Source organism: Falco naumanni, chromosome 12 (assembly GCF_017639655.2).
Source record: "Falco naumanni isolate bFalNau1 chromosome 12, bFalNau1.pat, whole genome shotgun sequence".
NCBI classification, from domain to species: Eukaryota; Metazoa; Chordata; class Aves; order Falconiformes; family Falconidae; genus Falco; species Falco naumanni.
Window position 1 is genome coordinate 27343893 of NC_054065.1, and position 27159 is coordinate 27371051.

General features: G+C 37.4%; 1 protein-coding gene across 1 annotated transcript in view; it reads left to right on the top strand.

Annotated features, from left to right (window-relative positions):
• Positions 1-26870, top strand: part of CNIH3 (cornichon family AMPA receptor auxiliary protein 3) — a 46110-nt gene extending 19240 nt beyond the window's left edge. Inside the window, exons 2-6 of the mRNA XM_040612400.1 lie at positions 2738-2806; positions 5792-5839; positions 21966-22078; positions 24585-24728; positions 26715-26870. Coding sequence (XP_040468334.1) covers positions 2738-2806; positions 5792-5839; positions 21966-22078; positions 24585-24728; positions 26715-26742 — 402 coding nt within the window. The 3' untranslated portion in view covers positions 26743-26870. The remainder of the gene's footprint in view (positions 1-2737; positions 2807-5791; positions 5840-21965; positions 22079-24584; positions 24729-26714) is intronic.
• The last annotated feature ends 289 nt before the right edge of the window (positions 26871-27159 follow it).

Consider the following 27159-nt stretch of genomic DNA (forward strand, 5'->3'; position numbering starts at 1 on the left):
AGGGAAAAATGGCAACTCTGGCCATACAATGCCCTAGGGTATTAAATGTTACAGAGGGCTAGTTATAATTGAAAGAGGAAGATGTTTCCAAATTAATTATGTAAACCATGCTGAAGCACAACCCAGCCTGGTTTTCAGCAATACAATATAATTTGTTGCACAGTTACATAGTATGTTGTGAGCAAGTGCCAATCTTAAAAGCTACAGCTCTCTTTCTCTCTTTTTCTTAGTTGCAGTTTTAGAATTAGGGCAGACAGCATTATGAGATTAAAAAAACCCTTCATATGCAAAATCCCCATACCTCCAAAAAAACTTTTGGAGTTTCTTTAGATTCCTTCTAATTGTGGGCCTGCCTAATGTTATGCTTTCAAGCTTTTCACTGGGTCTGAGAAATAGGAATGTGCTTTTTAATAAATTAAAATTGATATCTTCATGTCATCACTGGATTTCTATTCCTGGAGATTTTACAAAATATAAGCTGTTATGGACCTTTTATAAAAGAACATATTAAGAATTGAGGAGGATTGATTTCTGTCAGCCTCCTTCCAGAGAGACACTGAAACTTTTAATGAAGAAACTTTCTTCTAATCCTGTGGGCTTGATACCAGACCTCAATCTGTTTCTTGCAGGTGTAGCAGGAATGTCTCTTAATAGTGTCATAATTTGCAGGCATCCCAGAAGGTTTGTCTGTGAGACTATTGTATATACACTTAGTGGTTCATTTCTTTACTATCTCAAACTCCTGGTTGCTGTTACTGACTACCAAAAGGAAGAGCACAGCACATTCACTCTTTTTTTTTTTCCTTTTTTTCCTCCTCCGAAGAAATTTCAGCTCTTCTCTATATTTACAACAGGAAAAAATCTGTTACTACTGTACATTATTAAAAACAGTTGTCACTCAAAGCTCATAAGTTTTCTATCTTAAAGTTATATCTGTGAGTACCAGTACAGTGAGGCAAAGAGAATTTAAGGGAAATGCACAGGATGCCGAAGTAAATTGGTGGCACACCTATGAACTGAGGCAGCTTTCTTAACCTGTTACAGGGCTGTCCTTTCCCCTTTCTGTCAATGCTGTCAGTGCTGATGTTGATACCCAATTACAAACAGAAGTGTGTGCATCAGACTCGCATGGTTGTTATCCTCTTAACAGTTGGTCCAGCTTGAGAACATGAAAATCTGTTCAAGAAGTATTAAATATAGAGGTGTCACGAGCCTTCTTCTTCATAATTGTATTCCAACCTTCTCTCAGTTTCTGCTACTTGCTCTTTTACCTTGGTGTAAACATGCGTTGCAGATTTAATACCTAACTTGTACAGATACTTCATCCATGAGGAGAAATGCTTCACTTATCACATTTTGTAGTTCCCTTTGTGGTTTATTCTGGCACTTTTACTTGTCATAGTTGAATAAATTGAATTCTGTAGAGTGCTCCTGTAAAATGCCACAGTTTTGATTTTAAATATGCTTCAGTGTGATGAATGCAGCATTAGAGTGGGAAGCGGAGTAGTGCTTAGATTTGTGGATTGTAGCTCTAGGTTTTATTCTGAAGCCTCTCATCAGATTATTATATGAATCATGGATAGGCCATTTTCAGGATTTCTGCTTCTGCATTCCATACCTGTAAAAAGAATGTGTTTTATCTATACAGCAGGTCTGTATTGACATGCAGTTGGTTATTTTTTTGAACAGCTAGGCAGCAAGCATGCTGTAATGTGTCATAGAATGCTTGTTGCACTCCTATGCTAATTAGCTGTCAGCTACCGTGTGCTTCCGTCATCTTTTTATTGAGAACGAATACTTTCCTGGCTTGTAAATTGTCTAAAAAGGAATCATTGTTTTAAGATCTGTTTGTGGTGCCTGTCATAGTGATCTTTCATTCCTTGGGTGAAGCAAGCAGAAGAAAGGGTATTACTGGAATACAAACATAAAATAAAGAACATGCTTTGAGTCCTTTGAATGAAATATGCTAAGGGTTGTTACAGCTGTTTTCTTTCCAAGACAACATTATCAAGCATTATTTTTATGGGCACTTTTATCTGCTGTACTTTAAAAGCAGGCGGTGTTTACCAGTGTGTCTCATTCCATCCATTAATGGACAAAACTAAAGGATGTGAGCAAAAGACATCTCTCTATTAATGAGGTCTGAAATGAAGTTCTAAAACCTGCTGGAATTTAGGAAGGACATATTTTGCTCTAGAGTGGTTCACCTTTTTAGGAGTTTGCTTGATAATGAATAGTGCCTTAATAATAATTGGGCTGATACTAATTCAGAATTAATATCTGAAGGTTTAGCAACTAATACAAAGGGCTGTTATGCTATTTCAGGTTTAATATATACACATCTGATGCATCTCTGTGTTTTAGGTAGCTAATGACTTTTTCCATCAGGTCTGGAGAAATATTTGTTTGTGAAGTAGTTTTATGTCATTTAGAAGTATGAGAAAAGATTTCTACCTGATATGAGGGAAGAAATTTGGAAAGCAATGATGCTGAAAAAGCTATAGATATGATTTTACAGAGTGACAGATTAATGGATTCTAGGTGTCATAGGTAGGAGTATCCCATGTTTTGTTTTAACTAGTTAATTCTCAAAGGAGCATGCCAGGGAACCTAGTTTCCTGTATTTTCTCATACAGGAAAGGGAGGAAGGGAGATGATGCATCTAACTAGTCCCTAAAGGAAAAATAAATGTTTGAATTGAGCATTCACTACAATATTTGAAAAAATTGTTTTTCAGATAATTGCCTTTGATGAACTTCGGACAGACTTCAAAAGCCCAATAGATCAGTGCAACCCAGTCCACGCAGTGAGTATCACAGTGGCTTGCTAAGCAACAATTACTAAAGAAAGGGAAATATATTGACTGCCAGTGAAAGTATGAGTGTGGAAATGAATATGGTGTCTGTTGCAAAGTCAACTGTAGTTTGGAAAATTGATTTATTGGGCCAGTCTTAGGAAGCCAGATGGTGACTCTTTATGCTATAGCTTTCCTTTTTGTTGGAGGAGGTAGGAAAATTATTCGGAAGTTCAAAAACTGAAGGATAGTTAATGTGATGCTAATGCTTTCTTTTTGCCTTTTTATTCTGTGGCACAAGTTTTCCTTTTTGAAATAATTTGCTTTCTTTGTGCTCAAGCATGGGATGACCACCTTCTCCCGTACTGTCTGTATCAATGAGCCAAAAGCTTGCAGGGATTTGATAAGAGGTACATTCCTAGACGTCTCTGTCCCATGACAGGGCTCCAAATTCTCCTGTGTTTTAAATGCAAATAACACATTCTGTTGCATCTACTATGGATAAGGTTTTATATCACTCTGGGACTGTAAACTCGGTTTTACCTAATAAACCAAAATGCAACCCAGATTTAAGCATGTGAAAATTCCTCTGTTAATTGCAGATGTGATCTAGGGTGATTTACCTGACTACAGTTAAACATGCATCAGGTTTGTACCACCAGGACTGAAAGCAGAACTTGGCTCGCCATCATCTCACTGGGAATTACAATGATTATGACAGGTGCTGAATTTGATCTCTACAGAGTATCAAGTTACTGAATTGCCTACACATGGTAACCAGATTCATTAGCTAGTACTGTGCCATTTAACCTTGTTTCATAACTCAGCAGAGGATTTGTGGTGGTACTTAGACCACTGATGATGTTAAGCCTAATCTTTAAGTGAATCTTGGAATAAGAAGTCTTGTTTACTGTTCTCTAACATAAGCAAAGAATTGCTTATTCTCTAACATAAGCAAATAACAGAAGAAAGAAATTACATGAAGAAATCCTATAGAGGACTTCAATGAAAGTAATCTGGTTTTGAATTTACTGGAAGAAATCTGATTTTGAATTCACTTTATCTGGTTTTATTTGCCATCTTGAGAACTGCACACAAGGAATGTGTATTTGTATGTACCAAATTCCAGTAACTGGTTCTCTTCCTAAAACTTGTAAGATGCTTCATGGAGGTAATTTCCTCTTGTTTTAAAATGGTGATGGAATTGGTCTCCAGGATAAAAAAAATTTAGTAAGTCCCTGTTTCAGTCATGTTAGTGGTGTAATCAAAAAGTTAATCATGGAGCTTCCGGTAAAACACAGCACTGTATTCTGTGATCAGTTGACATATTTGACTTTCCTCTATGAAACTTCCTGTGATAATTCAATCAGTAATCTGATGGCTTTCTTCTGCACAGTATATATGTTGATGCATTTTATAATGACATAAAAGGAATATTTTTAGCAGGTAGTTCTTATATCTTTGATCAGATGTGATTTGCTTTTTCCCTATACATAGTTGTTTGTGCTCATATTCCGTTTATTTGGTGGGGTAGTTTTCTTTATTGCACTATAAGGTTGTCTGATGTGTAGTCATTATTATGTCATTATCTTCCACAATGTTTTCACGACAGAGTGTAGAGCCTTTTTGACAAGAGAGGGCTGAATTAAGGAGAGATCAGAGGCAAAACCAATGGCAGTATGGAGAACTCAATTCAAATTTCCTCGTTCACACTCTATTACCTACATCTCAAATATAGACTTCCTACTTCTGCAAGGCGAGCTGCAGTTAGGCACCTGTCCTCTAAAGGGAATTGAGAGGGTTATCTTTCCCTCTCCATTTACCTCCTACCAGAGGCAAGAAAGCTTTCTGCAGCTTCACAAGCTCATCCATATATGCCCATTCCCATGTTTTCAATTGTGAGTCTAAAATTTCTGAATCTCTTTTAGATCACAAACATCAGAGAGAGGCACAATATTTGTCTGGTGCCTATCAAGCTGCCACTGTCTCATTGTCTTTCCAAATTATATTTTCTTTTTACAAATGGCCTAAACATGGTGACAGGAAAGGAAAAGGAACATTTCTTTGGAGAATAGAAATAAAACTCAAACTTGGAGCAAATCTAAAACATTTGGAAAGCAAAAAGCTTAGGGAGAGTTGGCTTCTCAGTATATTACATTACCTGTTTAAAAAAGGTCATAGTTCAGAATATTTTTTCCCATGTCTAAATGAAAATATTACCAGGTAGTGTTCTAAGGACAGCAAAACCACTCTGCCTTCTGCAGTGCAACCAACAGTAGAATCTTTCACAGTAACTGCAGTGATAGGGTTATGCAGAGTGAAATCTGATTTTACTAGTGAATTTCTCGTTATGAACCATTTAAAAGGAAACCTGTCTTTGACTTGTCGTCTTCCTGTGAATCATGATTAGAGAATCTTTTGAGTCACGCTGTTTAATTACAGTCACTTTCAGTATTTATGAATGCATCTGCTGTTTAAAGTGGCATTTTTAGGCCATTTTAGATATTCTTCACTAATGGGTTACATCCTAATATCACATGTTGCTCAGGTACCCTCTTGGTGATAGAGGAAGGGCTGTCATACCAACTTCGTAGTTGTTTTTTCCCATTCAGAATGATCTTGACGCCAGAGGCTGGACACCTGAAAATGTGAGACCAAGTCTCTGTGATATAGATTGGCACCATTGGGCAGAGCCACAAATGCTGACTTAAAAAGAAGTTGCAACCTCTGGCTCAAAGCTAACACAGACTTGACTGTGTACTTGTTAAAACACCCAGTAACAGATGAAAAATGACTTATTTGGACTTTGAAATGGGTAAATCATTTGGCTTGCAAGCAGTAGGTAAGAAGTGAATGCTATTGTTTCAGATTCATGATGTGTGTTGCTTTCCTGCAGCCGTTAATTATGATCTTGACCCATTCTAATTGTAATATATTGTCTTTGATTTGTAACACCAACAGCTAATCTCCTACCTTTTTCCCACTTTCTCTTGACAGAGAGAGCGGCTGAGAAATATTGAGCGTATTTGTTTCCTTCTGCGAAAGGTAAGTATAAACTAGCCTAGGATTTGTGATGTTTATGGGAAATAAAGCCACCCAGTGGCAATGCGCATTAATTTTCTCTTTGATCCTCACACTCCATTGATGAAAGGCTGGATTCTACTGCAGAAGTGGAAGTCATGATGACCTTCTAAGGACAAAGTAAGACAAATTATAAAAGGTTAACATAATAGAGGATTTCTGGATCCTCTTGGATGAAAGTTCAGAACATCAGCGCATTCATTTTGAAACACGCTTTTCAAAGGCAGTGAAACATTTTGCAATTGTGGCTTGAGGTGCTTTTATAGCACTATCAGCTGATGATAATGTAGTACAGGCTTTAGAAATACCTTTTTTTTTAACAGTGGCTTACTGTTTGATGAATTAAACGTTTTATTAGCTACATATTTAATGTTTAAGTTTTTTTAATTGGCTGATGTTGAAAAGATGTTTGAAGCACTCGGCCTCTTTTAAACAGTTTCTGAGCTATTTGAAGGAGCTGATAAATTGTAGGATTGATACATTTATGGGTTACTCACCTTTAGGTTGAAAGAAGGTTTTCATAAACATTGTTCTCCTGACCCCATTAAAGTCAAAATAACCATCGTTCCAAACTATTTTATTCTGTATATTCAACTTTCTATAAATTCCTTTTGCATTGCAAAGTAGTAATGCAGCTACCTGAATTATTCTGCATTTTTGCTTAAAAGGTCATCGCTGAAGTGTGGACTGCTGACTGCATCTTAATTAAGCTAAGAATTAAATTCAGATATGTTTGTAAGAAGCTGATGGCATCATCCTTAGAGGTTTTGGGAAAGCCGATGCTAGGGGTTATTGGTTTGGGGTGATCCAAAGGCGTAACTGTGACTCTGTGCAGAATCCATGAAGTGTCATTTTCTGATCAGTCAGAACCTAAGTTGTATCTGGTACCATTATGAGCATGTGACTGCTAGGAGCCACTTCTAAGTACTTAGCCTGTTTATGACACTGGGGGCATGAAAATAAGAGAAAATACTTATCATCAATAGCTTTCCATTTTATCAAATAAGCAGCCCGCCAGTTTCAAGCTGTGTCCCAGTTTCTTTGATATAAAGCAACTGGTGAGTTGCAATATATGAACCCCATGGGAATGCCTTGCCTACATCAGTATTTAATTTTTATTGAGCCTCAGCCTCACTGTGAACAGCAAAATGGAGCATTTTGGCGAATTACAGACTCCGTATTCATAAAGGATTGGCTTGCTTCTGGTTCACTTAAACAGTTTGTTAATTTAGCCTCTTCTTCAAAGATCTTTGGGGACACATTTATTTTAATTGAGAGATTACATGCAAGAAGAAGGTGTAATGACTATGGATATGTGTAGTCTTCAGATCTGACAATCACTAAAAATAGCTGTAGTTTACATAGTATAAAGGATTCACTGTTAGGGAAAATTCAGGAAAAACAGTAAAGAATTCAGTGCCAGCTATATATACAGGAAAACAGCAGTTAGGATGCTTTCAGCAAGCACTAAATATAGCCCTCATTATAGCATTGTGTGGTTTTAGGTCCATTTCTCTTTCTCTGAAAGAATAACATATCTGTTTTCCTGTGTCTTGAAGTCAGATAATTCTTTTAAAGGGCTTTGAAAACAGTGATATCTTGTCATGTGTAACATTATAACTTAATGCTGTAAATTTGTTTTTTGAAGAGACAATATAGGTGGGCTATAAAAATATGTTCAGTTTCATTATATGCTGTTTTTTAGAGGGGTTCTTGGGAATTATTAAATGGGCATACAATATGTCATATAAATCTGATCCCAGTGGACAAAGAGTTTTAGTTTTTATCTCCAAAATAGTTGGGAGGTTATTTACAAACTGTGACCTGGTATGTAATATGTCATCATGTATTATATAACTTACTTAAATTTTCCAAAATAGAACGGAGAATGTAATTGTTCTGCAGCCAGGCATTTTCTGCCATTTGGTTTTGGGGGAAAATGTTTCTGTGTCATTAAAACCAAGTAGGGGTAATGTGAAGCAGATTACATATATATATATATGGTGCTGGCATGTGCACATGCATGTACAGGTGGGTCCGTATTTTTATGGTGCTATAGAATTAGATAAGCGTAAGTTTTCTGGTTACTGGAGAATGATTGGTTATATATGAAGAAGCTATGAACTTTCTATAGCTGTGGGCAAATCTATTCTATCTTGAAGTAAATGAGAGGAAGAACTTACTCTCTGAAGCCAGCACAACATGAAGTTCTGTCAGGATGCAGGTATTTCTTTTTATTCGTTGTTGTGTTTTGGGGGTTTTATAGTATAGATTTGTATTCATGTGTGTGCTGTAGATGGTTGAACATTCCATTGTGTGGACGCTGGTGTGCGATACAAGTGTTAGGTTACTCACATTGGACATACACTACCATTGGTGAATGCTGTTGAGCGTGCAACTGTGCTATCTTTTTTGCTAAATTACCTTTTTTTTTCTAAGGATGTGTTTATGTGACACACTACAATGCTGTACAGAAGTACACAAGCTAGTTGTGAATGAGCTGTCTTCAGCTAGTGGAAGCAGTACAGACGTCTTGGGCTGGTTAGCCCTGCTGAGGAGCAGGATAGGTGAGGTGTACCGTATAGGTCTAACCATGGGGTTTGTGATGAAATATTTTGGTGAGGTTATTAAAATATGTTCAGTGCTGATGGTGGCAGGAATATTATATAATTGTAATTGCAGTTGTATTTCAAGAAACCTACCTACCTGATTGATTCCTGTTGGATATGCTTATCTTTAGCACTAAGGACAGTTAGGAATTTCCTAGATTAAAACATGGTCTATTTCATTAATCAACCACTGTCATATTATTACTTTACCTTTGAGGAAATGTAAATTAAATTTGATCAGGTTATGCATTGTAATTTTTGAATTAATTTGATAGATCCTCACTAAGGAGGAGAGTTGATTGAAGTTGCTTCCTGCTCAGCAAACGTAATTCAGACTTCGATTTGCTCACGCCAAACACTGCTGAACAATATAAGTGACCTTTCTCAAATTATCAGCAAATATTTGTTTTCAAACCCTATTAAGCTAAAGTGAGAGTGATTTATGAACAGCGGCATTGGAACTTACCTGGGAGGGAATTGAGGTAGATGAAAGACAGACTTCTACTAATTTTCCTCCTGTAGTGGAGCATTTAAGTCAGGTGCTAAATTTGTAAAGCTGCAAAGTATAAGAAAATATTGTACCAGAGCTCAGTCCTTTTTCTTGATTTTATTTGGTTGTGGAATTTTGGGGTTGTGTAGGTTTTTTTGGTTTGTGGGTCATTTTTTTTTTTTTTCTCCAAGTCCTGACAGGATGTTTGGAAGAGAACAAATTCAGCAAGAAATCTAACCACAGGCAAGGTGATATTAATCTCAAAGATGTTCCAGATGAACTTGAACTATCTTGAAAAATACGAACAAATACACAGACAAAAAAACCTGCAGGTACAACTTTTGAATAACCAAACTTAGCCAGTTAGGCACTCCGGTACTAGCAGTAGCAACAGCAACAGTAGATTATAAATCAGGAGCTGGGCAGTTTAAAAACAAACAAACCAAAACCTCTTCGCCTAATCTTTTTTCAAGCAAGTTTTAACATTTTAGTTAGAGGGTTGGGGGTTGCCAGTGCTTGATCTGGTCTGGTACTTCCGTCACTGTGGTTTCCAGTGGAGCTGGATCTGTGGTGGTAGTGGTGGAAATTTATTCTGTACTCAACAGTTCTGGTATTTACCAGACTTAATACTGGTTTTACTACTCTGCGAAGGTAAAATAAATCTATCTTTTAAATTTATATTCCATAGTGTGTACCTTTATACACATCACAGTTATGTTTTACTGTATTTATAGGTTTTGGTAAATAACCAAAACCAATGTTACTTTAAAGAGCAATTACAGAAGACATTCCATTCAGACTGAGATACTGTAAATAAAATGTAAAACCTAGTGACCATAGTGTATAATTCTAGACATGTGAGTGTCTGTGTACAATTTTGTTTTGGTGTGTTTCCATATTTAAGGACTCTATTAAAAAAAAAGTCAAAATTACTTCCATGTATGAAGGTAACTGTAATTCAGAGGCATGAGTAATCAGAAGCTTGAAGTGTTGTGGGTTAACACTACAGGTCCAACTGTAGACAGACTATTCCAAGGAAGAAGATAAGGTTTGATTTTTGTGTCTGTCATGCCTGTTTGTCAGTGTTGAACGCACATACTCAAAGCTTGAAAAAAAATCACAATATGTCCAGTGAAACATTACTGAGCTCATTGGATCAGCTAACACAGAACGAGTTAACTTTCTAGCCATTTCCTTAATAGCAGATGAAAATGGTGTTTTCTGAGTGTTGGAGGTTTTTCTACTTTACATGTAGACAAATATTATAGAAAATCAGCATTTTTAAATAGCCTTGTCTTTCCTTGCTTATCCTTATTCAGCAGACATGTTTTTTCCCTGCATATTTTGGATGAAGGAGATTAAACAATGTACACTAGAGTGATTGTCATAGGAAATAATTTTTGTACTTGGACCTTAGGTTCCAGACCTTCACCTACCAGTAGCTCCTACCATTCTCTGCATGCAGCAGCTACAGTGGACAACCCCCTCTGGAGAATGTCAGGTGTCACAGTAGCTGATTTAGATTGATCATATTCTTTTCTTCCTGATAAATTTGCTGGTTATTACAATGATCACTTCTTCTGTTGTTCTGCCTCATAGTCACTGGCAAGCTTGAGTGATGGATTTTAAGTGTGTGTTTTGGGATATGTCATTTGATTACTTCATCATGTATTTAGGGATTTATAGATGTGTAACAGTCTGCAGACTAATAGTCATTAACAGAGTACTTCGGTAAGCCTATAATATGGTTCATTAAAATGCTTAGCAAATTTAGCAAATGCGACGTATAATCACAAGGAATTTTTAAAGTTGTGTGTATCTATCCATATGTAAGAAGGAATCATACTTTCTTCCTGGGATTGAAAAATCTTACAGGCAGAAACGACAGCAATAAGGCCATTATTTGTTGTGGAACTGGGAATAGCAGCAACAGTTTTACCTTTTGTAGTGCTGTGATTTATTTACAACCTCAGTAAAGACATTTTAATTCCTCATTTAGTTACTTTGTAGAAAAAGCAACAGTGTAGCCATACTAGAGGGATAAGTCTGCAAGGTAATCAGGTGCCAGCTTTGTGGTATGCATTATATTCAGCACCTCCTAACTGGTAGTCAACATTGTCTTTGAAGTTTAGGTGCTTGTGTTATCTGAGAGGAAAACAGAATTTTTAGTCTAGTCATAAGGTATTTTTGGACTCTAGAAACAGCAGTGGTGTTCTGCCTTGCAGGACAAAGAGGCTGACGTTTCCAGAGTTCTGAGAAATCGCTGCTGTAACAAAGATCTCAAAGGGAACAAAAAATGGCACCATGTGATATTTTTCCTGTTAACAGCTATTGTTACGATGATGGAGCACCTGAACTTTGTCCACACTTATTAGAGACCAAAGAGTTCATCGTTGTTACTGGTTTCTCAGTACATGTTATATTTCTTGATGTATCTAATGCTCTCTCATTCACGCTTCATCAACTGCTGAGTTTTGACTAATCATCTGGGCAGCAGTAAAACTGTCAGGAGACCCTTCCTACTGAGTGACTGGGAGCGTAAACGCTAATCAGGAGACTGTGGATTATTTCTGAAGAATGAATATAGGATTCTATAGAAAGAGAATATCAAATATAGAAAACATACCGCAGGTACCCAGATAGTTACTCAGAGTCTCCCTATGTGTGACTCAATGCAATACAGTAGCTTGTACAATTTCAGTAAATACTATGCATTTTAAAATTATATTTTTCTTTAAAAAATCTTTGTGCTTCAATTCACTGGTTCAACACAACTGGTTTATATCAAAAAGCTTTCTGAACATCCCTGGATTTAGGAAGGGTTTGACTTCAAGTTTGACATTGATGCTTATCATTCATCTCTAAGATCAAACAACAACAAAAGCAGCTGTGATAGCCCTCTGTGGGCACTCTCAGAATCTCCTTGACATTGACAACTCTGAGATGAGAAATGTGTTGATCTTCAAGCATAAACCCATGTGGAATAGGCCTGGACTTAGATTTGTATTTGAAGTTCTTATATTTTAGACACCATTTAGATAAAAACTGTGTAGTGCATCGTTGGTAGTTATGGCCAGATGTGTCTGAATTCGTGCAGAAATTCCCAGGGAAACTCAAGAGAAACAATACAGGTCAAACTCTGGGTAGAATGAGGGGAAGAAACATGAGTTTTTGATTAGACAATTCAGCACTTCACTTGAGCTACTAATGCTTTACCCCTTGGAAAATCATCATTTTCTTCCCTTTGAATTTAGCTATTACTGGGAGAGGACTGTGCTGTGAAGGAGGGTGGCTGGTACAAACTTCCACAAAGTAGAGTGCCTTTTGATTAGATCGCATTGGATAGTTTTATCAAGATCTGAACTTTCTATTTACTAGCCTGATAATATGAATATGAAAAAGTTGTTCAGTAATCCTTTTTTTAAAGGTTTAAACATATGATCTGTTATTTGGACTACAGTGATATTCTGAATTAACACTATCATATGAAAACTTTGCATTTTAAAGGTGTCTTAAATAAATTCAAAAGGGTGATTTCAGGCTGTTCTGTTTGTCTTCTTTCTGGAAGAAAATACAATACAAATCTGCTTTTGTTGTCTTGAGGTGGATATTCTGCTGTCTTATGTTTTGCCAGTCTTTGAATTTTGCATTCTTTTTTTACTTCCTTAGTTCTATAATTTAATCTTTTAAAGGCCCTGTGGTGGTTCAGCCAGAGATTCCTTTCAGCAAGACTTGGCTCTCCTTTTCTGTTATGTTTTCATTAAAGTTTGTGGTACAGCAATATGTCCAGACTCAGGTAATGGATAAAACCTTATTGTGCCAGGCGCTACAAAAACCACATGGTAATAAATATGAAGAGCATTTGTTTATGCTTACAAGACATGTACCCAACAGGAGGGGAAGGCTTGTGCAGCTGATTTGATGATAGAAACCTTGTTTTCAGAGACCTATTTAGTTTTCTTATTAGCAGGTATAGTTTGCATCTTTCATTTTTAATTGAAGCTAAAAATTTGTGGTTTTGAGGGCTGTGATGGTTCATTGGGTTAATAATTGCACGTAGTCTTTAATCTCTACAGCAGATGTTCAAATCTAGCCCAGTTTGGAGTCAGACTATTGTAGTCCCAATTGATGACTGTTGGGAGTAGAATTCTCGTGTCATGTGCATAGAGACTTGTGATGCTTGCTCTACAGAAATACTAATAACCATAGACAATATGATGAGATAGATCTCTGTCAACATCACAGTGAATATGAGCTACACCTCCTGCTGTATGTATGGACACATAATTAGCTCCTAAGCTGCCTCAGAGGAAATTCTAGAGTTTGCATGCAGGCATTGGAATAAAGGATACTGATTTTTCTAAAGCATTAACTAGGTCTGCAGATTTTGTAGGATGTAAGCTTGACATGCTGTATGCATTCTGTCAGGTAGGACTTGAACTGTAATTACAATATCTTTCATAAAACTAAATTAATTTAAGTTTTCTTTGTTTAAAGTGACCTAGGACTTTTAAAACTACGTGAGATTCTGAGCATGTGTGAGAGACGTAAAACTGTAATTGTGCATTTCAGTGCATACTTGAAAGATACTGCTAAACTGCTATTAGATGATAAAGACAACTTTCTTCTGGCCTTCAGAGTGGCTCTGACAAGGTATCTTTAGCTAAAAATATATTGGTACACAGTTTTTAGTTTATGGAAATCGTTACTTATGGATTAATTCTTTTTAGAGAATTTTGGTACAGCATCTCTTGTGAGTTGAGAGGCATGAGATAAATTTTAAATCTGCTGTTCATGTAAACAGCGGAGCTGTCCCTAGGTTGTACGAGTGAAAGAAAGAATATAGTTTTACAGGGGAAGTGGGGATATGGAAAAAGCAAGTAAAGTATTTTTAACTGAAGTGTTATACACTTTCACTAGCTCTGTGTTGGTTTAATTGTTTTCTACAGATTCCCTAAAAAGAGGATGTAGTTAACATACTGATAGTGATTCACACTTGGCAGAGATTTTGTTTGCATCTGGAAACATGAGGGATGTAATGATTTTTCCTGAATCTTGTAATGAATTTGTAGTGTAGACAAAATCTAGGCCTTCAGTACCTTTGTTGCTGAGCTGCCTTTTCCTCTTTTGCACTATGATAGGAAATATTCTACAGACCGTCTAAAAGCTTCTTTCTTTCCTTCTGTTAAGTCTTTTCTGTCTACTCTTTTGTTACATTTATTATCTATGAAGTGTGGAATGGGATGAAATTGGGTTGTGCCTTATTCCAGTAGTCTCATGGGCACCCACATAATTTTAATTTCATCAGAAAGATTGGAACTTGGCAGTGCAGATATTTTGTGGAACTGACAGTAGAATTAGGACCAAAGATCTGGCAGTATTTATACTTTCTGCACAAATAATCCCATAGATGTTGCTTAACTAGAGGAAGTGCATCTCTTCTTCACACTTTTTATTTTATTGTAAATATATTTGCTTCATATTTAATAGAAAGTTATTACTATTGCAATCAAAATAGTGAACATAAACCCTTTTGTCCTTTCCTTGTATACAGTACCATATCTGGAAATATGATCTTAACAGAGGACTTAAGAACTTAGGGGAAGTATAGTATTTCTGGCAGGCAATTCATTCACTACTGACGCTCATTTATTGTGTGCATTGTTCCAGCACTATTTTTAGTCAAATTTACAAGTTCCTGAATTCAGCACTTTTCAAAAGTTAGAACATAACAATTGTTATTTTTAGCAGTCGTTACCTAAGGCTGTCTGGGTGCTTACCTAAGGATAATGAAAAGAAATATCCTGCTGTGCCTGCACAGGTGTTCAAAGCAGGGGGCGCTTGTAAGAGGAAAAGTTACAAAACTAGTGCAAGAGTGAAGAGTTCAAACTTGTGACTTGGTCACAGTTTGGTCCTTACCCCCCTTCTACTTCAGGGAGGAAGTAAGATTTGCCAGTGTGATGCCTGATGGAAATTGTAATATCCTTTGAAGGAAGGTACATATGGTTACTCATAATATTACTACTCATGGAAATATTTACATACAAAACTATTTCAGGTTAACTGACTGTTTTTTGCTGTTAATCTCATCTTCTAAATGTTTATATGTCAATAATCAAAGAGGCAAAAAAGTATCACCCTATAATAGATGACCTATTGCTTTGTTTTACAGTTCAACTTCTTCCAGTACTGTTGTGGAGGATATGTTAACATATGTCCTTTTGGTATCAGAATATCACAAGTAACAGCAGAATAAGGCTGAAGTGAAGATGCAGCAAAAATGTAAATGAGTAACTGTTGCCTGTAATGTACTCTTGAGAGCAGTGTACTTCTCAGCTGCTTGGGGTAATGTAATTTATGCATCTGTTCCTCAGAGCTCTGTTGAAGATATTGGCAAAATTTGACTTGCTAATGGACTGTATTTGCTTTAATTTGGTACGCGATAAAGTAAATATTTGCATTTTAATAAAACTAAAGAAATAGGGGTTAAATCAAATGTCACTGTTATGTTTAGCAGAATGTTCATTGTAGATGTAAGTCAGGATCAGACCTTATAAAGCCACTATGCAATTACAAAAAGCAATATAATACCTAAAAATACTGCAGTGATTTTACATCATACCTGTTATATGGATCAAAATTGCTTCTGCTGGAAGTTCAGTGTCCTACCTTGCATTTAGATGCTGATGTTTTCAATAAAGCTGTTAGAATAGCAGGGCAGGGATTGTCTTTACCATGTCTGCACTGTACCAAATCTGCTTCATCAGACTGAGTCTTTACGCACCAGACACGGAAACAACCCTGTAGTGAACACTTAGTTTTCAGCATTTGTGGAGCTGTCAGTCTTAGACAGACCCCCGGGAGAAGGCCTGAGGGCCCTTCCTGTGCTATGCAGATGGCTGAACTTCATTTTAATGATTATTGAGATTTCTGCATTCATAGACCTGCCTGTGAAATGGGGGGCTGGTTTTCTAGATCCTAACGAACAGCTGTGGTACTAGTTGTCATTCTCACCGGTTTGGGGTGAGCGCACAAAGATGCCATGAGCTATTGGAGTAACCCAGCTATGGGGCGTCCTGGCTGGTTGTGTCTGAAACACAACAGTGAAGTAGGGCAAGAAAGTATTTCTTACCCAGTTTCGTGTCAGTGTTGTGAAAACTAGAGAAGTCCGCACTCCAGGGCTGCTAACCTAGCCTCTCTTAGTGGTTCTGAATTAATGTTAAAAAAAGAAACGTTGTGAAGATATCTCCTGATCCCTGCTGAGTGGAAAGGAACAGTTCGCAGAGGAGATATACTTGTAAGAGCACAGCACATCTGCCTTAATGAAGTGCCTTCCAAGAACGGGGTGCTTTTTGGATTGTGCTGGTGCCCTGCAGGCCTTACAGTGGAGAGGTCTTTTTGTAAATCTGTTTCATAACCTCTTTACCTGGTGGCTGTTATGACCTCCCATAGGCTCTGTAATACAGAAATATTTATAGATACTCTTGATGAATGTCCCATAAAGATCTGATCTTCCTTTGTCACTCTTGTTAAAGTTATTATTTGTATTATGACAAAGCTGAAATGTTCTAATCATAAACTAGTTCCAGTGGAATCTATAGATTGTGAATATAATTGCCCCCATGTTGCAGAAGACAAAAATGAGACAATGAGAACTGAAACGATAGGCCTAAATATAGACGTGTTTAGTAGTTGAGATTGAAAGAGCATCCAGAAATTCTGTGTTATAATACTAGATCTGGTACTGTGTTACAGATGGATACGGAATACTTGGTGAGAATGATAATAAGGTTCTTTGTGTTCATTTCATTGTCTGATATTTGTGCTGTGGAGTGACTTACGTTCACAACCACTTAATACTGTTTAAAGACATTCCAATAGTTCATTAGAATAATGAAATTACCTTCACAAAGCAGTGGCTTTGTGCTGCTTTGCTTCATTGTGATCCAGAAAGGTGGAGGGGTGAAAACAGAGATGTTAACATCCTTTCTTTTAGTTGTGCTCTGTACTTGGTTTGTAATATGGAGCCTTGCATGCATGCACCATTGCTCTCCCACAGATAAAATGTAAAGCTGTATATGTGAACTTAGTAGGGCCAACAGAGGGTTGTTCTTTTGATGATCTGGAATCCATTTTCAGACGTTTTCTTTTCATCTAGTTTGATACATCTGCATAGCAAACTGCTGAATACTTTTAGAGGTTTGCATCCCATGGTTTTGAATTACTTAAAATGCTTTGGCTATAGGTTTGTGTTATAACGATTAACTGTGCAGCTGAGTTTCTAAGTGATTGCTATAAGCAACTAGAGAACAGAGCTTGCAGAGACACAAGCAAGTGTGAATTTTAACAGGAGAACTGAAGGAAATTGAACTTGAAAATTTGGATTGAAAATCTCAGTGTATTTACTGTGACATTATTGCATTGGGCTCTAGGGCAGCCTTTCAGAGGAAGTTTTGGAAGTCAAGTAACTCAAATCTTTTAAAGTAAATTAGAAAGATACACTAGAAAATGTAAGTGGGAAACCTTTGTGTATTTCAGCAGTAAATTTAATGTGTTTAATCAATTTGGCTAATGTAAGCAGTATGTTTAAAACTGTTGCAAATGTTAAGATGTTCTCTGTATTTAAATTATGCACAGTTGACCCTACTTCGGTTTGTGCAACAGCAGGTGCAAATACACCATTTGCTTTGGTGTACAAGCATTCCAGATTCATGCACATAATGGGTTAATGCAGATGGCACTGCTATTTTTCTGTGTGTTTCTGCTTTCTTTTTTTCACTTGCTTGCACTACACTTCTGACTTCTGTGGTCTGTGTCTTGCAGTTGGGAGAATTTGAGTCATTAAGTAATCATCTCCATTTGGTCTCATGATGTCTCACGATTCAGCAGCTGATACTGCCCAGTAAACCAGGTTAGCTCTGGCAGGCTCTTTCAGGGTGGTCTTTAAAGTGTAATTGAAGTAACTCTTGTGTTCTGAGAACCTTGGGTATGTCTCCATCCCTTCTTTGCCTGCTATGATGGGGACCAATTCTACATTGGTCAGCTTGCATGGTGCAAGGGATATGGTGGAAAAACGCAGCAGAGAGCACCATAATGGCAAGCTGCAGCCATCCTTTAGTGAAAGTAGGTGCAGTAGCATTTAACCGTTGCTGTAAAGCAAGCATATGCTTAGATCAGGCCTGATTTGGGGCCCTGGAGTGATACCATGCGTGCATGGTGTTTTCAGTTTCTTGTTGCTTTTAGGTGGATAAAAAGGGCTTGTGTGTTTGTAAGGTGAAAAACTTGTTTCCACTTGAAAACGTCCACTCACCAGAGCTTTTATCTTATGTGGAAGAGATTCAGCCTCCACTTCAGGTTTTTTTTTCCTGCCATCTGTGGGAGGAGAAGGCAGGCATTAAGAAGGGAAGTTGTCTCAGCCTCTAACAGTATAATGAAGGCTCTCAGAAACCCTGGGAAAGGTAGAGTGTTTAATGACTGGCAATTTCTGGGTACTGTGTAAAATCTATGGTTACAGTCAGGAGGCTGGCGTGCACAGATGGAGACTGGTGTAGACTCAGTGTCTTTTGGGGGAAAAAACAACAGTTCCGTGAGAATTACTATTATTGTGTAGCACTCAGGAGTATTGGTCCTAAGCGAAGTGCTGGAAAGAAGCATAAGTTTTTGACATTTCAGTGGCAGGGAGAACAGTTTGATTCACTTGTTGCAGTTGATTTTCTAAGCATGAGAATTTAATAGCATTGGGAGATTACTATTCCTGCTATATTATCTTCCCAGTTTTGGTTTCTGTGATGTATTTTCGCTGGCAAGACACACTGTAAGAGCCATTCTATGTAAAAATTATATAATGTTCTGTAAAAACAAAATTACATTTGAGGAGGAGTTATCCATATAATAAACAGAATAAGCCAGAAAATGACGGACAGAAAAAGGTGGGCTTATCTTTTATATAACAGCAGCAGCATATATCTAGGAAACTGGATACTGAATAAAATTATTTAGGACTGAGCTTCCCAAGAGATGCCCTTCTGCAGTTGCAGTCTGCAGAGGTCTTTGCATTCCAATAAACAGAAAGAAGCTGCTGACAGGTGCTTAGCTTCAGTGCTTGTTTTCCCATGCTTTAGTTCAGCCAAACCTAGATATCTGTACACAGCCAAGCCTGCCGTATTTTCTTTGGAATTAAAGGGGAAGAATATATCTACATGTGCATGTGTGTTTGTAATACTTTCTATGAGGATGTATTATATATTTGTGGTGAGATGGTAACAATAGGAGTATGATATCTACCTAAGATTTTACATTTTAAATGCAAATGATGGATTGTAAATAAGGGGTTTGAATATTTACTGATACAGATATTTACTGTAACTATACATATTAGAGCAAAAGCTAGAAAGGTATAGTAGTTTCTTTCCCTGGTTTATGTTAATAGCAAAAGGTATTTCTGACTTGCAGCATTTTGGTGTAGAAGCTGACTTATTTTTCAGGCTTTCCTGTGGTTTTCCACAAGTAAATGTCAGCCAGTAGTATTTCTGGTGATAAATTTGTAGTGCCATTAATGAGCTTGGCTCTCAAAGTGACCAAGTTGCAGCTCTAAAGAATTGTCCTTCATTTTTTGCTGATTTTGTCCTTCAACTCTGTGTTCTGTAACCATCTCAAGACTTCATGTTGAGCTGTGTCAGAAAGCAGAGGTTGTACCTGAATCAGGGTGTTCCTGGCTCAAAATAGAAGTATACTGTTTGTATCCTAATGTGTCTACCATCTGACAGCTTCGTATGCTCTCCTGGGAATGAATTAAAGATGCTAGTTTAATTCCTATTGCACAGCTTTCTGTACGGCAGAAGTTACTATTGCAGTTGACTACCTCAGCAGGAACAAGAAGAATTGTTTGTTTCACAGCCAGCTTCCTTCTCTCCAGGAGCTAGATCCCATGTTTGCTAAAACTGATGGAAAGTTTCCATTGGTTTCAGAGGACATTGTGTCAAACTGCAGGATGATTCTTGCACCCAAGAGCTGAGGTAGTGTTGTCTTTTAGTTATTTAGTTATTCAGTTTACTTTTCCTCACAAGCCTTGCTGTTAGTGCCTTTCTACACTTTATGCTTTCAATTCTCTCACCTCCTTTTAGATTTGGTCTCTTAAGTAAATCGCCTGAATATAAACTATAATTGTCTTTGCAGGCTGGGCTTTGTTTGCTTCTTTGCTTGAATTCTCTTTAGAAACTGTGATCAGCACTGATCCTTTTTTTTATGTCCACGGGAAAATGTCACTCCAAGAAAAGGGTGAAGAGACATAAATGACACATCTGTTGTTCTATCAAGAGTATAGTTAGATTTAATTTACACCAGAAACTGTGACTGAGAGTGACTGTTTCCAAGAGTCCACTGCTTCCTTTGTTCCCTTTCTAGCTTCACAGCAGATTTTCTTGTTTGGTTTTTAAGCTTTGCATAAATTTTCACTATGGCGTTCCTTCCCCGTTATTACCAGCCAGCCTACTGATCAGGCACTAGGGTTGTGTTCTTGCTAAGTCCGTGGATTGTGTTGGAATCAGAAATCAAATATGTGATAATGAATGTAATATGCTTTTAAGTGTGGTAGTGTTTTGTGGGTAGATGTACATCAGGAAGACCTTTCTTCTCTGCAATTTTTGATGAAGATGAATCATTCTTTGGGGAAAGGTTATAGTCATGTTGTAAATCACATTCTAAAAATGAAAAAAAAAAACCACCAAACCAGCAATGATAAATAACTACCATCTGGAATCTGAACTATGTAATTGTATTATGATTTGTAACCCACATAAGATAAGCTTTTGAGAATGTTTAAGTTGAAGGCGTAGACAAAGTTATCCAAATGTGTTAACTTCACCACCTGAAACAGTTAAATGAAAGTTAAAAAATATGGTGTGCATTAGGTGGAAAGACCTCTAGAACTAAGAAGACAGAATTGATTGCAGCACAGCTGTATGGGAGTAGGTAGGCGTTGGGAGTAGCTGTATAGTAGATTCTACATTGTTTTGAAAAAATAGGGTTCACTTAATTTATTTGACAGATGAAAATGAATTTATATCAAAAGAAGCCTTTCAAATGCTTTTTGTGATTTAACTTTGGTTGATGTAGCTCCAAGATGCAGCAAGGGATGCAGAAGAACCATGTATGGGATTGTCTAGCTTTGAGAAATATGTACTGCTGGAAATTAGTCTCTTCTATGACTGACTTTAGAAAGAGAGATTTCCAAGAAGTCATTGGAAAAACTGGAAGGAAACAAGAAAAGAAAACCAGCTAAGAAATGGGGAAACAGTGAAAAAAGCAAAATGCCTTTAGAAATAACTACTCTGAATCAACATCACATAAATTTCTGCTTCTGCCAGCTGCCCACTCACTTTCTTTTTTAATAGAATCATCTTGGGTCTGAAACAAGTAGTGTGGGGAGCCTTAGATTTACTGAGGAAGTGAGTTTCCTGTCTTGGTGGGTTTTAGCCTGCAACACTGACTTAATAATGGATTTTTATCTCTTTAGGGTGTACATAACATATCAAAATGAGAGAAGCAGCCTTTTATTTTTCCAAGGATGCTCCTCCAGTATAGAGGTGAAGCTTTAGGTATAGTTTTATTTCCTTTCTGAATGCATGAGTAACGAAACAGTTCTTTAAGAAGTCTTTTACAGACGTTTGTTTAATCTCAGTGCTTCTGTGAGGGAGGCAGTTTTGTTTTGTAGACAGAAATCTGGAGCAGCAGTAAGACAGTAAGTGATTTGTCCCATGCCTCTCAACAAGCCCCTGGACTACAGCCATGGTTAGAACCTGAACAAACCTGGCACTGCGTTCTGTGTTCACTGATCATAGCCAAGCCTTCTATCAACTGAGGTATGTCTAGGGACAGATGCAAACACACAAGAGGCTTGCGGAGATGGTTTGTTTTCTGAAAAACTGCTTAGGTGACTAAAATCAAAGGGGTGTTTTACTGACATATATTATTTCTGTTCCTTTCTTTTCAGCTGGTGTTGCCAGAGTACTCTATCCATAGTCTTTTCTGCATAATGTTTTTGTGCGCTCAGGAGTGGCTAACACTGGGATTAAATGTTCCTTTGCTTTTTTATCACTTCTGGAGGTAAGCCTATCTTTTATATACTGACTGCTTGTTAGCCTTATTTGCCAGCTGAGCACACATGCAAGTTGTATGAATTATGAAGTGCAGTGACAGGAGTATGACTGAATATCTTTTGGCTAGTATCTTTTACCTAGAAGCAGCTGAAACTTATGTTTCCAGAGGAAAAGTAAATATTTTTCATGAACATTTAGGATGGGTAAACACATAATATAAACTTGGCTTTCAGTTACTAACTTAAATATCCTGAAGGATGTCAGGATGCACTCACCACAACTGAATGAAAACTTGAGAATTAAATAGGCTGGACTGAAATTGGAACTTGGTGAGGCTCTAAATACTTCACAGATAGGGAGTTGTAAGGCAGTTCATATCTGAAAGATCTTGGACCTATTCATTCAGCCCTAGCACGAAACCTTTCCATTGGAGCTGTGAAATAGAGACTGGGCAGGCTGACAGAATTTTGCTTCTCATCTTCTTTGTCAGCTTTATGCTCTTTTTTTTCTTTGGTTTTTTTCAATATAAAATAAGTTTTTCTTCCTGTACAGTGGAGAATTTCTTTCTGCAAGCGGAGTCTCTCTTAGAAACTCTTGGAGTAGGAATTGCAGTAGAAGAGCTGTTGTCTTCACCCTGCCCACATGAAAAAGTGGGGAGTGTTTCCACTCTGGATCTCTGCTATGTGTTTATATTCACTAAGGTGCTTTCAGAGTTGATAATGAAAGACCTGCTGTTGAGCAGCATTGATGTTTTCTGGAAAGGCAGTGCAGCAGCTGCTGCTGCTGCATCTTCCTCTGCATTCTAGTGGAGGATCAGCCTTCTGTTGCTTCTGAAGATAACCAAGAGACATCAGGTTTTGTGGCTGTCAGTCTGGAGTCCTCACTAGTTTTGCATTTCCACAATGTTTGTAAAAGCACAGATTATTTTTGTCTGTCAGGGTCTCTTTTTGTTACAAAGATCCATATGGTAGCAGAAATCTCCTGTGCAAAATAGCTTAAAGAAAAAAATCTGTAAAGAAGGCAAACCCATTATCTGAACCAGGAACTAAAAAGTAGTAGGTTTTTTGCACTATTTTCTGCAAAAGCTTGGTAGTAATGCAGTCATATGATAAAGTGTATTATTCAGAAGTTAGTGCCAGTATAGTTGTTAGAAAGCTAAATAAAGCTACAGATGCTTTTCTCCCTGTTGGTTGGGTGTAATAAAAATAATAATATTTTATGGTGCTGTTTTACTAAGAGTTAACAACAAAAGTGTGACAATAGTACTGACTTAAGAGGTTTTTTAAAAAAAATTTTAAAAATGTATTTTATGTCCAAGGTGGATATGATCAAACTCTAAATAATGTTATCAACCTTTGGAGAGAACTTTTGATTGTCTTTTTTTCAATTATTTTCCACATGCTCTCCATAATTTCTGCTGGTTTAACCACAGACAGGTTTGGGTTTGTTGTGTGAAGTTCTGTACAAAACATGGGAAGATACTGTAATATCTTCATGCCAATGAAGATAATAAAGCAAGGTTTCACCTGTGGTCCCTGTAAAAGAACTTGTAATGTTATTAGAGACTAAGTGGATGCGACTAATATTGGAAGGGAGGAAGGAAAAGTTACTGTGAGAACATATACTTTCAAAGTTTGCTGCTTGTTATGTGTTTGAGGGTTTTATATCTATGTTATATATATGTCTATCTATTTATCTATCTATAAGCAATCCCAGCAATCTTCAGTGTTTACGTTACTATTTCAAAGCAACAGAAATAAGTATTTTATCTGATTTGTGCTGATCTTAAAGCAGTTCATTAATTTTGTTGAGGATTTCTTTTTTGCTTTGCTTTTGTTTTTATTGCAAAGTAACTGAGGCAGAAGCTTCTTTGCCAAAAAAGTTCTTTTGTCAGGATTTTCTCATACCTCCAGTCACTGCTGAGAATAATTAGAAATTTCTCCTATGTAAGAAGAAAAAAAGATTTTCCAATTATAATTATTTGGATGGTAATTTTCTGAGCAGTGCTACATGTAGAAAACATTAGTCAGCCAGCTCTTATATTACTTCATATTGACTTTTTACCTTTTCAGAGTTGGAGGAACTTAACGATCAGTTGGTTGAGACTGTCACCTTTCAAAATGTCTGAAATCAGTTGTGTAGATGCAGTTAGAGCCCAGTAATCCCTCCTTCATTCTGTAATCACAAACCACTGCATATTGTCACGCACAATACGTAAGTTATTAGAGAGCCAGAAATAACTATATAAGAAGAGGGAACATTTTAATCTAAAGAATAAATAGAACACAGGAAGTCTGCATTAATTAATTGCTTTGTTCTAGAAGAATGGTCTTAGACTAGCATCCTGATTTTAACAATGTCCAGAAATAGAGGCTTGAAAAAGAGAGGAAAATTCCTCCTGTATCATGGAAGATGGTTGTCTTCTGAGCTGGTGATCAGGAAGATGTGTATCTGCACATATTTAATACAAAATATTAGAGAGTCATTCTAGGTGTCTTCTCCTGCTCTTTCAGGTATTTTCGTTGCCCAGCAGATAGTTCAGAGCTAGCATATGATCCACCTGCAGTCATGAATGCAGATACCTTGAGTTACTGTCAAAAAGAGGCCTGGTGTAAGCTAGCTTTCTATCTCCTTTCATTCTTCTACTATCTGTACTGGTAAGTCTGGTCATTTCACTAAGGAAATAGTAGCTGCTTTTCATTTGACATGTGAAATTTATTTAGGAATGACTGGAACCAGTTTGCCTTTTTCCTTAGTCTTTATAAAACTTGCTTCTGATCTTGATTCAGGGAAGCATGCCCACTTACCACAGCATATGCTTATATCTGCTGACACCTCAGTACAAAATACTAAGCATTTACCTAAGACCTGAGCCAAACCCCAGAGCCAACCAAAGGAAAAAATTTTTTCTCCTCTGCATAGTCTCTTAGGATGGGTGAAGTAACAAATGTTATAATAATGGCATTACATCAAATAAAAATGATAACGGTCTTATGATTCAAGAGAATCTTAAGAAAAATACATCTGCTGGTGTAGTGATGCTCAAGATAAGTAAATGGGTAGGTAAATGGTGGGTAGAAACATGGAGTGCACTATGCCTGTAGTCATTCCTACAGACTGCCTTTCATGACAAGGTAAGCCTGTGTGTGGTCCAGACTCCTAATTTAAGTACATTCTTGAAGATGTGCACCCCAGTTGTGTGTCGTCCCACCTGCCCCTGTCAGATGTCCTTAGTGCGCAGTCACAAATGCCCAGAGCAAGAATATGTGAGGATCATGCCTTGGCAGGATTCCTGTGCTTTTAGTCATCCCTGTAATCACACCATAAAACTACTTGACAACAAGGGTTACTGCACTTCAAACAGAGGTGTTGTTTTATGATGCTTTCCTTCTACTTCTTCCATAATCTATTTGCATAGAGTGCCTTTTCAAGCCAGTCTTGCATGCAGTAATCCCTCTGTAAGGCAGGTTTGTATGATGATGGAAGAAAATAAATCTTATTTCTCCTTTGATTACTGGCCCGTTATCTGTTCTGTTGTTCCCCATATCTTGAGGAGTTTTTGCTGCAGGTTGTTGTTTCTCAGTATTACTTGTAAATACTATTGAGAACAAAGTTTTCTGTCCACATGTGCATGCATATGTACCTGTGTCTGCATACATGAGCAGGAGAAAGTAGAAGGGTAGAAGAAACAGAAGCTGGTAGGTGGCTAGTTCATGTTAAGATGGATGGGGCATGAGAACCTGAGGAGGAGTTCAACATCCAGTAGCTTTGTGGGTCTGGGCTGAGTGCCTTTGCCCACCAGTCCTCTTCATGGGACTGGGGGTGGAAAGAACGGCAGTTAAGCTAGATAAGCTCTGTTAGTAGCGCAAGGAGAGATGGCAAGGCATGGCTGAAGAGAGAAGCATTTTTGACCCTGTGTTTTTGTGTTGGGTAAAAGACTCTGTCAAAGTCAGCTATGTAGTGTGGTCTTTTCTGCTGGGACTCTGCTTTGTGCAGCTTCCTCTGAGCCCTGCTTGCTTCATTCTAAAATGTGGCCATAATCCAAATCCACTGCCTGGTGCTAAATAAAATAGTATTCATTACATTCAATTTTGCTATGCTTTCCTGGGTATTGTCAGAATTAGAAATGCAGTAAAATGCAGCCGTGGCAATGTACTAAGATTTCTTTGCTGTTCAGAACTGCATTTAATATGCATGGATTCATTCCAGCTGGTGTCTGTATTTTATGTTTCTTCTACTGCTGGAGTTTTTTCCAGAGGAAACAAAATAATGCAGTTTCACGGGGAAACCTTGCCTGCCCTGCTGAGAGTTGCTGGTTGAAGTTTTAAAAATCAAATGCACTAAAGCAAAATGGTTTTGTTTCTACACTGTTCAAATTCAGATATCAGACTGCACTTCAATAAGCTCAAACACAGCTTGTGGTGCAGTAGGATGTCGATAATGAATTTATTATTTCTTGAGTGCTTTTTGATACCCATCTTGAATACACCATAATTAAGATGCTTTAGAGAGAAAGAACGCAAAGGAAAGCACAGGCCATTACAGTCAGACCTGAGGAACAGACAGTAAAGGTTTATAAAAATCAAAGTGCTCTGTATGCTTCAAAAGGATACTTTCATATTATGTCTTTCTTTTACATTCAGCATGATCTACACTTTGGTGAGCTCTTAACTGAAAGATCATCGTTAAAGGCCGAAAACAACAAAGGCTGGAGGTGTGAGGACGAGTGAGCCAAGTGATGCATGAGTTAAAAAAAAAAAAAAAAAAAAAAAAAAAAAAGCAAAGAGGAAAACTTTGAACCCAAGAAGCAGAGTACATGAAAGAGACTTCGCAAGAAGAAGCAGAATACCATGGGAGAACAGCTGCGTTAACTGTGTTTATCTCCTGTTTCTCAATCTGTTGCAGTAAATGACTTTCAACACACACACAAAAAAAACTCCCATGCAACAAGGTGGGCCAAGTAACACAACTATTCACCTCTCCAGGAATAATGCTGCTTGGTTTAGTGGATTCATTATAAACCATAGTCTGTACTGTCTTCCAGGGAGCAAAATTTCCTTTCTTAATGACTGTTCTGGACGGCAAGAT